Here is an 18322-nt window from a genome sequence, read left to right as displayed (position 1 = left end):
AATAAATTCAGCAGGTGAGTCGCTGACAAATGGACCAATCAGAGGAGAGGGCAGAGCCACAGTGTTTGAAGGTCAGGGAGTCACTCAGCTTTGGTTCTTTTCACAGCTCCTGGTAACCTGTCCTGCAGCCTGAAGACACAGAAACAATATGTAAGGGTGTCCAGCAGCAACACCTGAACCACCAATCAACATCCACACAAACATTACAATCAAAATCGCATCTGGCTCTGGATGTCACAGGTGTCTCCACAGGTCAAAATGAACAGTGATTCTAGAGATGATCATCTATTTTTACCTGCTGTGTAAACAAACACAAAACATAGGAAAAATGTAAACAATCACAACAAATGTAAACAAATACAACAAAAGTGAAAAAATGAAAGACAAAAACATGACAGATGTAAACATTAATTTCTGAATGTCTCCATGTGTTCACCGGTGGTTCTTCACTGCGATTGGTTCAGGCAGTTTAAGAAGGATGAGAGCAGTGATGTGATTGGCTGGGAGTTTATTTATTAACCACTACACCCTCTGATCTTTACGCTGCTCACTCATGGCCGGAGTTAGGTCCAGTAGCAGTCGTGGTTGTGTCTTGAGACCATGTCACGGTGATACTAAATGTTCTAAATGTGTTCAGTTCAACATATAATATTGGATTCAAATGTTTATGAGTAATAACATAATGTAATATATAATAATAATATTATAATCAGAACAGAGTAGGTTCTCAGGGAACTCACTTATACAGCGTCTCCTCCAATCTGCACCGAACCAAGTCGATGTTCTGATCAATCTGTGTCTGAACACACACACACATACATACACAAACAGCATAAATCAAACCTTGTCACTGTTGGAACACAAACATGAATTTTGCCTCATAGATTTAAAAATAAGGAGTAAAATAAACTGAATCATTTCAATCCTGAAACATTCTCCATGTACCTTGTTCTTCTGGTAGACCAGTGGAGTGGTGAAAAAAATTATGTCAGCTAGACGGAGAGAGTAAGCATCAGTTTATTAGTCTCTGTTAAGCAGAAACTCTCAAACCAGGGAACAGAACAAAACCAGAGGGAACCAGAGAGAACAAGCCTCACCAAGGATCAGGATCGTGACGCCATTAAACACAGCTCCAACATACGTCATCAGCCACATGACAGCAGCCAACTGAAACATCAGAGAACACAGAGAGAACATTCAGAGAACATACAGAGAATATATATAGAACATAGAGAGAACATACAGACCACACACATTCAGAGAACAATTAATGTTGTCCACCAGCAGCTGTGAGAACCCCCTCAGCAGTCGAGGCTTTGAACCACTCAGACCACTTGAATCTGGTGAGAATCGCTCTTGAGGTTTAACCAGGTCTATACAGCAACACACAATCCATTTCAACTAATAGGTCTGTTCCCCTACATACCATTGCAGAACTGATGACAAATTACAATGACTAAGTCAATCATCGGTCTTTGGTCCCAAGTAGTCTGGTGCGAGTTGTACTAATAAGTCATCTTCTACTACAACATGGCATTTGTGATGGTTGATCCATGACGAACACAGCAGTCCAATAACAAAGCACTATTGTGGATTAAATCTGGCAGGTTGTATCTCCCAACCCCCTCCCTCAGCCATGCAAGTAGTGGGTTTGAAAGAAAATACTACTGCATAGTAGTTCTAGAAACTGACTTTAACCATCCCATGGAAACCTTTATATATATATAATACCTTTATATAAATACAAACTAGAGTTAGCCACCATGCTAACTCATTTTGTATGACTCTGACCTTCAGAGAGTCGACCAGGTCTTCAACCAGCAGCAGCCTCATGGTCTGACTGCTTAACCAGTTCAGGTGGATCAGAGACTGATCAGCAAGCTGGCGGACTGACTCCGAAGACATTGAGATGTCCCTCTCCAATAGCGACCTGATAGATAAGAACAGAGGAGGTCAAAGACGGTCAGAGAAGGTCAGGAGATCAGAGTAGATGGGAGGAGGACGGAGGTCTTACATATATGCCCATTATCAATACTACTACTACGACATCTGTTATTTTCTAATATTGGATTTTGGCTTTTAGAAACAGTCCCTCACACAGAGCTCACAGTAATCACTTACACTCACTGAGCACTTTGTTAGGAACACCTTTACACCTGCTGATTCGTACAATTATCCAATCAGCCAATTATGTGGCAACAGCAGATCCAGCTGAGGAGCTTCAGGTAATGAAGAAGAACGTGAATCGTGACTCTGAGTGTTTATCTAACTGCTTATCTCTAACCCAACAACAGAACCATCCAGTGAGCAGCAGGTCTGTGTGGATGAGAGAGGTCAAAGGTCAGAGGAGCCTGGACAGAAAGGCTACGGCCACTCAGATAACCACTCTTTACAACTGTGGTGAGCAGCGAAGCTTCAGAATGAACAACACGTCCAACCTACAACAGCAGAGACCACATCAGCTTCCACTTCCTGTCACCAAGACCAGAAACGCGAGTCTCACCAACACTGGACAGGTAAAGACTTGGTCTGATGGATCTGGATTTGTGCTGAGGCAGCAGATAGCAGGGTCAGAGTCTGAATCCATGGACCCAACCTGCCCAGGCTGGTGGTGGTTTGATGGTGTTAATACCAATCAGTCATGGTCTGAATGTTGCTGACCATGTTCATCCTTCATAGCCACAGTTCAGCATCTTCTAATGGCTCCTTCCTGCACAATCATGCGCCATGTAACAAACTGGTTTCATTAACAGTGAGTCATGCCCCACCCCCGTCTGCAGACCTGGATCCAGCAGAAGTCTCAGAGGAAAGTTTCAACATATGGTGGATCCATGAAAAACTGAGGAACTACCCAGTGTTAGTGTGGTGTTCCTAATAAAGTGATCACTGAGTGTAATTTCTTCAGGAAATCTGAATCTGTTTTTTATCTTTATTATTAATACTGATTTGAGTGTGTTTGTGTTACCATGTGTTTAAATTACTTGTAATATATTTTTTAAAACATTACTGCATCATGGGGACACGTCAGCCAATGCCTAGACCAATGTAGGTCCTGACAGTCCTGTCTGTCTAGGTTCAGGTCCTAACAAGTATAGAAAGACATGTGTGTTACCTGAATGGATGGCCTTCGTCTGATTTCTGGACAGCCTGGATCACTGATTTATAAACCCTACAGACAGGAAGCAGACGACTGTTATTATGATGTAATTTCCTATGAATGGAAGCATTTTCCACTCTGAGATGACTGAACGATTTATCTCAATATTAAATGATTTTACCTCAGTACTTACAGAAATGTTTGATCATCATCATAGTCATGTCTACCAGCAGGACCTGCACTGATTGGTTGCAGACACTGTGTGCTGTGATTGGTCATTACCTGAAAGTGATGGTGACACAGAGGCAGGCCAGCAGCAGGTAGGACACAACACTGATGACTGACAGCGTTGCCACAGAAATGAGAACCAGCAGTGACAGGCCGAATGACGCCGCCGACTTCTTGGGTTGTTTCCAGTGGACGAGCTGCAGGGCTGCAGAGGCGGGAAGGTTGGATTTACACTGAACCCCACAGCTGTGATTGTGTTGTGTGTGCATCTTCGTACCTATGACTGATTCATAGCCATGCTTATATTCAGTATATTACTCCCTCTCGTGTGAAATTGCTCATATGATGACATTTTTATTACTTTTCATGCATTACTATACTTTGATGATTTTATGTCTTTTTATACAATTTCATTTACATGATTTTTCATGACATTTTGACTTTTTATACTAGTTCACTTTCATGATTTTATATGACTTTTTATGCCTTACCATACCACTATGGTTTTATGACTTTTCATGCCTTTTTATATAATTTCTGTTACAATGACTTTTCATGCCTTACTATACAATGACGTTTTAATTACTTTATACCTTACTACTATGATGTTTTTATGACTTTTTATGATTTATTATACTATGTTATTGTGACTTGTTATGACTTACTATACTATTATGTTACAATGACTCCTTTTGGCTTAATATGCTATGACGTTTTAATGAATTTTCATGCCTTTCTATACTATGACGATTTTATAACTTTATAAATTTAAGTTACATGACTTTTCATGCTTTACTATACTATGACCTTATAAATGACTTTTCATGCTGCACTATCCTATGACAATTTTCACTTTCATGACTTTTCACTTTCATGACTTTTTATGACTTTTTATGCCTTACCATACCACTATAGTTTTATTAATTTACATTCCTTACTATAATATGACAATTTTATTACTTTTTATATCATTACATTTAGATGGCAATTCATGCTTTACTATACTATGATGATTTGATGGCTTTATGTACAATGTTATTTACATGACTTTTCATGCTTAACTATAAAATGAAGTTTTTATGACTTACTTTACAATGATGATTATATGACTTTGATAGGTTCATTTACATTACTTTTTAAAATTTTTTGTACAATTAAATTATTATTACTTTTAATATATTACTATACTATTACTATTTTATGACTATTTATACAATTTAATTTGCATGAGTTTTAATCATACTATGACCATACTATGTCGTTTTTATGACTTTTCATGCATTACTATACTATGATGTGTTTTTTACTTTTTATGCCGTACAATACTATTACACTTTTATAACTTTATACCTTACTATACTTAAGGTATAAAGATGATAACGTTAAATCACATTTGATGCCTTACTATAATATGACATTTTAATGACTTTTCATGACTCAATATACTATGAAATTTTAATGACTTTTTATTCCTTACTATACTATGTTTTTATGATTTTTCATACCTTATTATAACTGTGACATTTTAATGACTTTTCATGTCTTTCTATACTATGACGTTTTAATCACTTTTGATACTCTACTATACTATGATGTTTTTATGATTTTATACCTTAATACACTATGATGTTTTTATGACTTTTCATGCCTTACTACACTATGATGTTTCAATGACTTTATGACTTACTATACTATGATGTTGTTATGACTTTTTATGACTTACTATACTATGATGTTGTTATGACTTTTTATGACTTACTATACTATGATATATTCATTATTTTTTATGACTTACTATATAATGATATTTTTATTACTTTTTGTGACATACAATAGTATGACATTTTTTGTGACTTTTTACCTTACTATACTTTGATTTTTTAATTACTTTTCATGCGTCACTATACTATGACCTATTAAAGACTTTATACCTTACTATAATATGATTTTTTATGCCTTTTCATGCCTTACTGTACTATGATGTTTTTATGACTTTTGATACCTTACTATACTATGATGTTTTTATGACTTTTCATGCCTTAATATATTATGATGTTTTTATGACTTTTCATGCCTTACTGTCACAACGGTCCTCAGGCCTTAGTGTTTTATGTCTGTCTTGTCTTTTCCTGTTCTATTTTGGTAGTTTCCCTTTTCCTGACTGCCATTCGGAGAGAGACCGTTTCTGTTACCCGTTTCCTGAGATCTGCCTGTTCCCTGTCGGTACAGTTGCCTTCTTCTGCCTGTCTGTGTTTTGACCCTGCCCACCTGACCACGTCTCTCAGTTTTTCCCCCCATTGGATTCCTTGCCTGTTTCCTTTGGGCTTGCCAGTTTTTCTGGAACACTGTTGTCAGAATTCATTGATTTAGATCAATTAACTGCCCTATTGTTAAATGCCTCTCTGGTCGTGATTTTGGGTTCAACCTTTGTGTCCTGAGCCTGACACCTTACTATACTAACAAGTTTTTTATGACTTTTTATGCCTTACTATACTATGACTTTTTAATGACTTTTTATGCCTTACTATACTGTGACTTCTTTATGACTTTTTATGCATTACTATACTATGAGTTTTTGTACCTTACTATACTGCGTCGTTTTTATGACTTTTGATGTCTTATTATAATATGTCATTTTTTTGACTTCTGGTGCCTTATTATACTATGACGTTTTTTTCACTTTTAATGCTTTACTATACTATGACGTCTTTTTCACTTTTCATGCCTTACTATACTATGACTTTTTATGCCTTATTGTATTATTACTTTTTGTGCTTTAATACACTATCACTTTTTATGCTTTACTATACTAAGACCTTTTATGCCTTATTATATTATGACTTTTTGTGCTTTACTATACTATGAAGTTTCATGCCTTACTATAATATGACTTTTTATGCCTTTCTATACTATGACACTTTTATTACTTTCTATGCTTTACTATACTATGTCGTTTTTTCACTTTTCATGCCTGACTATACTATAACGTTTTTTCGCTTTTAATGCTTTACTATAGTATAACCTTTTTTTAATACCTTACTATACTATGACTTTTTTTATTACTTTTTTTGCCTTATTATATTATGACTTTTTGTGTTTTACTATACTATGACTTTTTATGCCTTAATATAACATGACTTTTTATTCCTTACTATATTATGACTTTTTATGCATTATTATATTATGACTTTTTGTGCTTTACTATACTATGACTTTTTTGTTTTTTTCATACCTTACTTTACCTTTCATTTATCACATCTTTTTCACTTTTTATGCTTTACTATACTATGATGTTTTCTTCACTTTTCTTGCCATACTATACTATGTCGCTTTTTGACTTTTTATGCCTTTCTATACTATGATTTTTTTTTCACTTTTCAAGCCTTACTATACTATGATGTTTTTTTCACTTTTCATGCCTCACTATAATATGACTTTTTCTTCACTTTTCATGCCTTACTATACTATGTCGTTCTTTGACTTTTCATGCCTTATTATATTATGAATTTTTTTGACTTTTTATGCCTTACTATAATTTGACATTTTTTTAATTTTTATGTCTTATTATACATGATGTTTTTTTCACTTTTAATGCTTCACTATAATATGACGTTTTTATGACTTGTTATGCCTAAGTATACAATGATTTTTTTTTCACTTTTCATGCGTTACTATACTATGACTTTTTTCGACTTTTCAAGCCTTACTATACTATGACGTTTTATGCCTGACTATATTATGACGATTTTTTTCACTTTTCATGCCTTACTATACTATGACGTTTTTTTTCACTTTTTATGCCTTACTATATTATGACGTTTTCTTTACTTTTCATGCCTTATTATAATATGACGTTTTTTTCCACTTTTCATGCCTTACTATAATATGATGTTTTTTCCACTTTTTGTGCCTTAATATATTATGACGTTTTCTTCACGTTTCATGCCTTACTATACTATGACGTTTTTTTCACTTTTTATGCCTTAATATAATATGACGTTTTCTTCACGTTTCATGCCTTACTATGATGAAGTTTTTTTCACTTTTCATGCTTCACTATGATATAGTGAATATATATGACGATTTTATGACTTTTTATGCCTAAGTATGCTATGATTTTTTTTTCACTTTTCATGCCTGACTATACTATAACGTTTTTTCGCTTTTAATGCTTTACTATAGTATAACTTTTTTTTAATGCCTTACTATACTATGACTTTTTTTATTACTTTTTTTGCCTTATTATATTATGACTTTTTGTGCTTTACTATACTATGACTTTTTTGTTTTTTTCATACCTTACTTTACCTTTCATTTATCACATCTTTTTCACTTTTTATGCTTTACTATACTATGATGTTTTCTTCACTTTTCTTGCCATACTATACTATGTCGCTTTTTGACTTTTTATGCCTTTCTATACTATGATTTATTTTTTCACTTTTCAAGCCTTACTATACTATGATGTTTTTTTCACTTTTCATGCCTCACTATAATATGACTTTTTCTTCACTTTTCATGCCTTACTATACTATGTCGTTCTTTGACTTTTCATGCCTTATTATATTATGAATTTTTTTGACTTTTTATGCCTTACTATAATTTGACATTTTTTAAATTTTTATGTCTTATTATACATGATGTTTTTTTCACTTTTAATGCTTCACTATAATATGACGTTTTTATGACTTGTTATGCCTAAGTATACAATGATTTTTTTTTCACTTTTCATGCGTTACTATACTATGACTTTTTTCGACTTTTCAAGCCTTACTATACTATGACGTTTTATGCCTGACTATATTATGACGATTTTTTTCACTTTTCATGCCTTACTATACTATGACGTTTTTTTTCACTTTTTATGCCTTACTATATTATGACGTTTTCTTTACTTTTCATGCCTTATTATAATATGACGTTTTTTTCCACTTTTCATGCCTTACTATAATATGATGTTTTTTCCACTTTTTGTGCCTTAATATATTATGACGTTTTCTTCACGTTTCATGCCTTACTATACTATGACGTTTTTTTCACTTTTTATGCCTTAATATAATATGACGTTTTCTTCACGTTTCATGCCTTACTATGATGAAGTTTTTTTCACTTTTCATGCTTCACTATGATATAGTGAATATATATGACGATTTTATGACTTTTTATGCCTAAGTATGCTATGATTTTTTTTTCACTTTTCATGCCTGACTATACTATAACGTTTTTTCGCTTTTAATGCTTTACTATAGTATAACTTTTTTTTAATGCCTTACTATACTATGACTTTTTTTATTACTTTTTTTGCCTTATTATATTATGACTTTTTGTGCTTTACTATACTATGACTTTTTTGTTTTTTTCATACCTTACTTTACCTTTCATTTATCACATCTTTTTCACTTTTTATGCTTTACTATACTATGATGTTTTCTTCACTTTTCTTGCCATACTATACTATGTCGCTTTTTGACTTTTTATGCCTTTCTATACTATGATTTATTTTTTCACTTTTCAAGCCTTACTATACTATGATGTTTTTTTCACTTTTCATGCCTCACTATAATATGACTTTTTCTTCACTTTTCATGCCTTACTATACTATGTCGTTCTTTGACTTTTCATGCCTTATTATATTATGAATTTTTTTGACTTTTTATGCCTTACTATAATTTGACATTTTTTAAATTTTTATGTCTTATTATACATGATGTTTTTTTCACTTTTAATGCTTCACTATAATATGACGTTTTTATGACTTGTTATGCCTAAGTATACAATGATTTTTTTTTCACTTTTCATGCGTTACTATACTATGACTTTTTTCGACTTTTCAAGCCTTACTATACTATGACGTTTTATGCCTGACTATATTATGACGATTTTTTTCACTTTTCATGCCTTACTATACTATGACGTTTTCTTTACTTTTTATGCCTTTCTATACTATGACGTTTTTTTCCACTTTTCATGCCTTACTATAATATGATGTTTTTTCCACTTTTTGTGCCTTAATATATTATGACGTTTTCTTCACGTTTCATGCCTTACTATACTATGACGTTTTTTTCACTTTTTATGCCTTAATATAATATGACGTTTTCTTCACGTTTCATGCCTTACTATGATGAAGTTTTTTTCACTTTTCATGCTTCACTATGATATAGTGAATATATATGACGATTTTATGACTTTTTATGCCTAAGTATGCTATGATTTTTTTTTCACTTTTCATGCCTGACTATACTATAACGTTTTTTCGCTTTTAATGCTTTACTATAGTATAACTTTTTTTTAATGCCTTACTATACTATGACTTTTTTTATTACTTTTTTTGCCTTATTATATTATGACTTTTTGTGCTTTACTATACTATGACTTTTTTGTTTTTTTCATACCTTACTTTACCTTTCATTTATCACATCTTTTTCACTTTTTATGCTTTACTATACTATGATGTTTTCTTCACTTTTCTTGCCATACTATACTATGTCGCTTTTTGACTTTTTATGCCTTTCTATACTATGATTTATTTTTTCACTTTTCAAGCCTTACTATACTATGATGTTTTTTTCACTTTTCATGCCTCACTATAATATGACTTTTTCTTCACTTTTCATGCCTTACTATAATATGACGTTTTTTGACTTTTTATGCCTTATTATATTATGAATTTTTTTGACTTTTTATGCCTTACTATAATTTGACATTTTTTAAATTTTTATGTCTTATTATACATGATGTTTTTTTCACTTTTAATGCTTCACTATAATATGACGTTTTTATGACTTGTTATGCCTAAGTATACAATGATTTTTTTTTCACTTTTCATGCGTTACTATACTATGACTTTTTTCGACTTTTCAAGCCTTACTATACTATGACGTTTTATGCCTGACTATATTATGACGATTTTTTTCACTTTTCATGCCTTACTATACTATGACGTTTTCTTTACTTTTTATGCCTTATTATAATATGACGTTTTTTTCCACTTTTCATGCCTTACTATAATATGATGTTTTTTCCACTTTTTGTGCCTTAATATATTATGACGTTTTCTTCACGTTTCATGCCTTACTATACTATGACGTTTTTTTCACTTTTTATGCCTTAATATAATATGACGTTTTCTTCACGTTTCATGCCTTACTATGATGAAGTTTTTTTCACTTTTCATGCTTCACTATGATATAGTGAATATATATGACGATTTTATGACTTTTTATGCCTAAGTATGCTATGATTTTTTTTTCACTTTTATGCCTTACTATACTATGACTTTTTATGCCTGACTATACTATGACGATCTTTGACTTTTCATGCATTATTATATTATGAATTTTTTTTACTTTTTATGCCTTACTATAATTTGACATTTTTTGACTTTTTATGCCTTATTATATTATGATTTTTTTTACTTTTTATGTCTTACGATAATATGACATTTTTTACACTTTTTATGTCTTATTATACTATGATGTTTTTTTCACTTTTCATGCCTTTTTATAATATGACATTTTTTTTCAGTTTTCATGCCTTACTATACTATTAAGTTTTTTTCACTTTTCATGCCTTTTTATAATATGATGTTTTTTTTCAGTTTTCATGCCTTACTATAATGACGTTTTTTTCACTTTTCATGCCTTATTATAATATGAAGCCTTTTTCACTTTTTATGCCTTACTCTAATATGACATTTATTCACTTTTTATGCCTTACTATACTTTGATAATTTTTTCACTTTTCATGCCTTACTATATTATGACGTTTTCTTCACTTTTCATGCCTTAATATACTATGAAGTTTTTTTCACTTTTCATGCTTCACTATAATATGATGTTTTTATGACTTTTTATGCCTAAGTACAATGATGTTTTTTCCACTTTTTGTTCCTTACTATACTATGTCGTATTTTGACTTTTCATGCCTTACTATACTATGACGTTTTTTGACTTTTTATGCCTTAATATACTATGACGTTTTTTTCACTTTTCATGCTTCACTATAATATGACATTTTGATGACTTGTTATGCCTAAGTATACAATGATTTTTTTTCTCACTTTTAATGCGTTACTATACTATGACTTTTTATGCCTGACTATACTATGACGATTTTTTCATTTTTCATGCCTTACTATATTATGACGTTTTCTTCACTTTTCATGCCTTAATATACTATGAAGTTTTTTTCACTTTTCATGTCTTACTATACTATGAAGTTTTTTTCACTTTTCAAGCCTTAAAATACTATGACTTTTTATTCCTTACTATTCTATGACGTTTTTTTTCACTCTTCATTCCTTACTATAATATGATGTTTTTTCCACTTTTTGTTCCTTACTATACTATGTCGTATTTTGACTTTTTATGCCTTATTATATTATGACTTTTTTTGCTTTAATATACTATGACGTTTTTTTCACTTTTAATGTCTTACTATACTATGAAGTTTTTTTCACTTTTCATGCTTCATTATAATATGACATTTTGATGACTTGTTATGCCTAAGTATACAATGATTTTTTTTCTCACTTTTAATGCGTTACTATACTATGACTTTTTATGCCTGACTATACTATGACGATTTTTTTCATTTTTCATGCCTTACTATAATATGACGTTTTTCTTCACGTTTTATGCCTTACTATACTATGTCGTTCTTTGACTTTTCATGCCTTATTATATTATGAATTTTTTTCACTTTTTATGCCTCACTATAATTTGAGATTTTTTTCGCTTTTTATGCCTTACTATACTATGACGTTTTTTTCAATTTTCATGCCTTATTATAATATGAAGCCTTTTTCACTTTTTATGCCTTACTCTAATATGACCTTTATTCACTTTTTATGCCTTACTATACTTTGATAATTTTTTCACTTTTCATGCCTTACTATATTATGACGTTTTCTTCACTTTTCATGCCTTAATATACTATGAAGTTTTTTTCACTTTTCATGCTTCACTATAATATGATGTTTTTATGACTTTTTATGCCTAAGTATAATGATGTTTTTTCCACTTTTTGTTCCTTACTATACTATGTCGTATTTTGACTTTTTATGCCTTATTATATTATGACTTTTTTTGCTTTAATATACTATGACGTTTTTTTTACTTTTCATGCTTCACTATAATATTACGATTTTATGACTTTTTATGCCTAAGTATGCTATGATTTTTTTTCTCACTTTTCATGCGTCCCTATACTATGACGTTTTTGTCACTTTTCATGCCTTACTATACTATGAAGCTTTTTTCACTTTTCATGCCTTACTGTAATGATGTTTTTTCCACTTTTTTTTCCTTACTATACTATGTCGTATTTTGACTTTTTATGCCTTATTATATCATGACTTTTTTTGCTTTAATATACTATGACGTTTTTCTCACTTTTCATGCGTTCCTATACTATGACGTTTTTTTTCAGTTTTCATGCCTTACTATACTATATCATTTTTTGACTTTTTATGCCTTATTATATTATGACTTTTTTTGCTTTAATATACTATGACGTTTTTTTCACTTTTCATGTCTTACAATACTACGAAGTTTTTTTCACTTTTCATGCCTTTTTATAATATGACGTTTTTTTCAGTATTCATGCCTTACTATAATGACGTTTTTTTCACTTTTCATGCTTCACTATAATATGACGTTTTTATGACTTTTTATGCCTAAGTATACTATGATTTTTTTTCTCACTTTTAATGCGTTACTATACTATGACTTTTTATGCCTGACTATACTATGACGATTTTTTTCATTTTTCATGCCTTACTATAATATGACGTTTTTCTTCACGTTTTATGCCTTACTATACTATGTCGTTCTTTGACTTTTCATGCCTTATTATATTATGAATTTTTTTTCACTTTTTATGCCTCACTATAATTTGCGATTTTTTTCACTTTTTATGCCTTACTATACTATGACGTTTTTTTCAATTTTCATGCCTTATTATAATATGAAGCCTTTTTCACTTTTTATGCCTTACTCTAATATGACCTTTATTCACTTTTTATGCCTTACTATACTTTGATAATTTTTTCACTTTTCATGCCTTACTATATTATGACGTTTTCTTCACTTTTCATGCCTTAATATACTATGAAGTTTTTTTCACTTTTCATGCTTCACTATAATATGATGTTTTTATGACTTTTTATGCCTAAGTACAATGATGTTTTTTCCACTTTTTGTTCCTTACTATACTATGTCGTATTTTGACTTTTCATGCCTTACTATAATATGACGATTTTATGACTTTTTTTGCTTTAATATACTATGACTTTTTATGCCTTAATATACTATGACGTTTTTTTCACTTTTCATGCTTCACTATAATATGATGTTTTTATGACTTTTTATGCCTAAGTACAATGATGTTTTTTCCACTTTTTGTTCCTTACTATACTATGTCGTATTTTGACTTTTTATGCCTTATTATATTATGACTTTTTTTGCTTTAATATACTATGACGTTTTTTTCACTTTTCATGCTTCACTATAATATGACGATTTTATGACTTTTTATGCCTAAGTATACTATGAAGTTTTTTTCACTTTTCATGCCTTACTATAATATGACGTTTTTCTCACTTTTCATGCCTTACTATACTATGACGTTTTTTGACTTTTTATGCCTTAATATACTATGACGTTTTTTTCACTTTTCATGCTTCACTATAATATGACTTTTTGATGACTTGTTATGCCTAAGTATACAATGATTTTTTTTCTCACATTTAATGCGTTACTATACTATGACTTTTTATGCCTGACTAAACTATGACGATTTTTTCATTTTTCATGCCTTACTATAATATGACGTTTTTCTCACTTTTTATGCCTTACTATACTATGTCGTTCTTTGACTTTTCATGCCTTATTATATTATGAAATTTTTTGACTTTTTATGCCTTACTATACTATGACGTTTTTTTCAATTTTCATGCCTTATTATAATATGACGCCTTTTTCACTTTTTATGCCTTACTCTAATATGACCTTTATTCACTTTTTATGCCTTACTATACTTTGATAATTTTTTCACTTTTCATGCCTTACTATATTATGACGTTTTCTTCACTTTTCATGCCTTAATATACTATGAAGTTTTTTTCACTTTTCATGCTTCACTATAATATGACGATTTTATGACTTTTTATGCCTAAGTATACTATGACGTTTTTCTCACTTTTCATGCCTTACTATACTATGACGTTTTTTGACTTTTTATGCCTTAATATACTATGACGTTTTTTTCACTTTTCATGCTTCACTATAATATGACATTTTGATGACTGGTTATGCCTAAGTATACAATGATTTTTTTTCTCACTTTTAATGCGTTACTATACTATGACTTTTTATGCCTGACTATACTATGACGATTTTTTTCATTTTTCATGCCTTACTATACTATGTCGTTCTTTGACTTTTCATGCCTTATTATATTATGAATTTTTTTGACTTTTTATGCCTTACTATAATTTGACATTTTTTGACTTTTTATGCCTTATTATATTACGATTTTCTTAACTTTTTATGTCTTACGATAATATGACATTTTTTACACTTTTTATGTCTTATTATACTCTGATGTTTTTTTCACTTTTCATGCCTTTTTATAATATGACGTTTTTTTTTATTTTTCATGCGTTACCATACTATGACTTTTTATGCCTGACTATACTTTGACGATTTGTTTCACTTTTTATGCCTTACTATCATATGATGTCTTTTCCACTTTTTATGCCTTACTATAATTTGACGATTTTTTTCACTTTTTATGCTTTACTATACTATGTCATTTTTTTACATTTTATGCCTTATTATATTATGACTTTTTTTGCTTTAATATACTATGACTTTTTTTTCACTTTTCATGTCTTACTATTATGTGACGCCTTTTTCACTTTTCATTCCTTACTATAATATGATGTTTCTTCCACTTTTTGTGCCTTACTATACTTTGTCGTTTTTTGACTTTTTTATGCCTTACTTTACTATGACGTTTTTTTTCACTTTTCATGCCTTATTATAATATGAAGTTTTTTCCACTTTTTGTGCCTTAATATATTATGACGTTGTCTTCACGTTTCGTGCCTTACTATACTATGAAGTTTTTTTCACTTTTCATGCTTCACTATAATATGAATTTTTTTCCACTTTTTGTGCCTTACTATATTATGACGTTTTCTTCAAGTTTTATGCCTTACTATACTATGTCGTTCTTTGACTTTTCATGCTTATTATATTATGAATTTTTTGGACTTTTTATGCCTTACTATAATTTGACATTTTTTGACTTTTTATGCCTTACTATAATATGACATTTTTTACACTTTTTATGTCTTATTATACTATGATGTTTTTTTCACTTTTCATGCCTTTTTATAATATGATGTTTTTTTCACTTTTCATGCCTTTTTATAATATGACGTTTTTTTCACTTTTTATGCCTTTTTATAATTTGACAATTTTTTTCACTTTTTATGCCTTACTATACTATGTCATTTTTTTACATTTTATGCCTTATTATATTATGACTTTTTTTGCTTTAATATACTATGACTTTTTTTTCACTTTTCATGTGTTACTATTATATGACGCCTTTTTCACTTTTCATGCCTTACTATAATATGATGTTTTTTCCACTTTTTGTGCCTTACTATACTATGACGTTTTTTGACATTTTATGCCTTAATATACTATGACGTTTTTTTCACTTTTCATGCTTCACTATAATATGTTTTTTCCACTTTTTGTTCCTTACTATACTATGTCGTATTTTGACTTTTTATGCCTTATTATATTATGACTTTTTTTGCTTTAATATACTATGACGTTTTTTTCACTTTTCATGTCTTACTATACTATGAAGTTTTTTTCACTTTTCATGCTTCACTATAATATGTTTTTTCCACTTTTTGTGCCTTACTATACTATGACGCTTTTTGACTTTTCATGCCTTATTATATTATGATTTTTTTCACTTTTTATGTCTTACGATAATATGACATTTTTTACACTTTTTATGTCTTATTATACTATGATGTTTTTTTCACTTTTCATGCCTTTTTATAATATGACGTTTTTTTTCAGTTTTCATGCCTTACTATACTAATAAGTTTTTTTCACTTTTCATGCCTTTTTATAATATGACGTTTTTTTTTAGTTTTCATGCCTTACTATAATGATGTTTTTTTCACTTTTCATGCTTCACTATAATATGACGTTTTTATGACTTTTTATGCCTAAGTATACTATGATTTTTTTTTTTAATTTTCATGCGTTACTATTCTATGAATTTGTTTTCACTTTTTATGCCTTACTATATTATGAAGTTTTTTTCACTTTTCATGCTTCACAATATGACGTTTTCTTCACGTTTTATGCCTTACTATACTATGTCGTTCTTTGACTTTTCATGCCTTATTATATTATGAATTTTTTTCAATTTTTATGCCTCACTATACTATGACGTTTTTTTCAATTTTCATGCCTTATTATAATATGACGTTTTCTTCACTTTTCATGCCTTACTATAATGATGTTTTTTCCACTTTTTGTTCCTTACTATACTATGTCGTATTTTGACTTTTTATGCCTTATTATATTATGACTTTTTTTGCTTTAATATACTATGACGTTTTTTTCACTTTTCATGTCTTATTATACTATGAAGTTTTTTTCATCTTTCATGCTTCACTATAATATGACGTTTTTTTGACTTTTTATGCCTTATTATTTTATAACGTCTTTTTCACTTGTTATGCCTTACTATACTATGACTTTTTATAATATGACCTTTTTTTTTACTTTTTTTTTTTCTTTTAAATTCAGATTTCATATGTTAATAAACTGTTCAGTTGACAGCATTAAAAAGTCAGTCTTTCTTTTGGAGGGATGGTGGGGTAGTTGTGTTCCTACCAATGTCGAGACCAAACCTACACCCTTGCTCTGTTCTTTGTCTTTTATTTCACTTTCTTGACGCTAAGCTGCTTAGTCCCCCTGCCATTTTCCCCCCTCCCTCCACCACCACCAGTAAGCAGCTTGTTAAGGAAAAACTAGTCAGCTGACAGCAGAACAATACAGCTTTATCTGTGAACACAGCTTCATTAATCGGCTAACTAACCTGCAAACATTTACTAACAGAGGAGGTAACTACTTTTACTAACCAGCAGGTAAAGCAACTGAGTCAAATTAAACACCTACCTGCTGGAGGCTTAATAACATGTTAATTAGCAGGTTAAACATCCACCTACACTTCAGCCAATCAGCAGTTGACCTCACTGAGCAGCTGATTAATCTAGTTATCAATAATCAATCACCTGTAGCGGTAAATACTAATCTGGATTCAGCAGTATCCATGACAACTAAACTTACACTGATTGAAGACCATGACGTGGTTGAAAACACAACAAATTGTTCAGATTTCTATTTGATCCATTTAGCAACTGCTTTGGAGCTTTTGACAGTATCACATGAGCTTCCTACTTTAACCTGAGTGTAACAACTGATTCAGGATCAGTTACCTGAGTGTGTGAGGTCTCTGAGTGAGGAAGAGGAGGAGTTGTTGGATGATGATGGTGATGAAGAGTCAGAGCTGCTGCTGGTTGAATCAGCCATTTTCTTCTTCTTCTTCAGTCTCTGTGTGGATGTGAAACTTTTCTGCAGGTTTAAACCTTCGTCTGAGCTGCTGCTGTGGTGATGTCATCACAGGGGGCAGGGCCCATGGAGAGGAGGCGTGTTTACAGGTCACACACACTCACACATTTCTATGTGAATCTAATGCTCTGATGTGTGTGTGTGAGTGTTTGTTTGATGCTATTGTTGTCAATAACACCATTATTACACCTGTGGATATTACTGTTACAGCCCCCCGCCCACCCCCAATTCAGGAACAGATGTTATTGACTGCATTAAATCAAAGCCACAGGATCAGAGACTACATGTTTATACACAGTGTGAAGCCCCGCCCACTCCA

The 18322-nt window shown here is 30.8% G+C and overlaps 1 protein-coding gene across 1 annotated transcript; it reads right to left on the bottom strand.

The window, feature by feature from the left end:
- Positions 1 to 8: 8 nt before the first annotated feature.
- Positions 9 to 18307, bottom strand: LOC130163680 (reticulon-3-like). The gene is made up of 8 exons (XM_056368023.1): positions 17871 to 18307; positions 3380 to 3530; positions 3113 to 3169; positions 1792 to 1930; positions 1098 to 1167; positions 946 to 992; positions 741 to 799; positions 9 to 129 (listed from the first exon to the last, which is right to left on the bottom strand). Exons 1-8 carry the CDS (start codon positions 17962 to 17964, stop codon positions 81 to 83), a joined length of 666 nt encoding a protein of 221 aa, XP_056223998.1. The 5' UTR covers positions 17965 to 18307; the 3' UTR covers positions 9 to 80.
- Between the last annotated feature and the right edge of the window lie 15 nt (positions 18308 to 18322).

This window comes from Seriola aureovittata, chromosome 3, assembly GCF_021018895.1.
Source record: "Seriola aureovittata isolate HTS-2021-v1 ecotype China chromosome 3, ASM2101889v1, whole genome shotgun sequence".
NCBI lineage: Eukaryota > Metazoa > Chordata > Actinopteri > Carangiformes > Carangidae > Seriola > Seriola aureovittata.
The sequence above is the reverse complement of the archived record's forward strand: the minus strand, read 5'-3'. Positions and strand labels throughout refer to the sequence as shown.

Excerpts from the sequence above, each read along its gene's own strand:
- LOC130163680 (XM_056368023.1), bottom strand. The coding sequence starts at position 17,964 with ATGGCTGATTCAACCAGCAGCAGCTCTGACTCTTCATCACCATCATCA. Across the intron at positions 1,931-3,112 it reads GACGAAGGCCATCCATTCAG|GTCGCTATTGGAGAGGGACA; the intron begins GTAACACACATG and ends CTTATCTATCAG. Across the intron at positions 993-1,097 it reads CGTCACGATCCTGATCCTTG|CTGACATAATTTTTTTCACC; the intron begins GTGAGGCTTGTT and ends CTCTCCGTCTAG.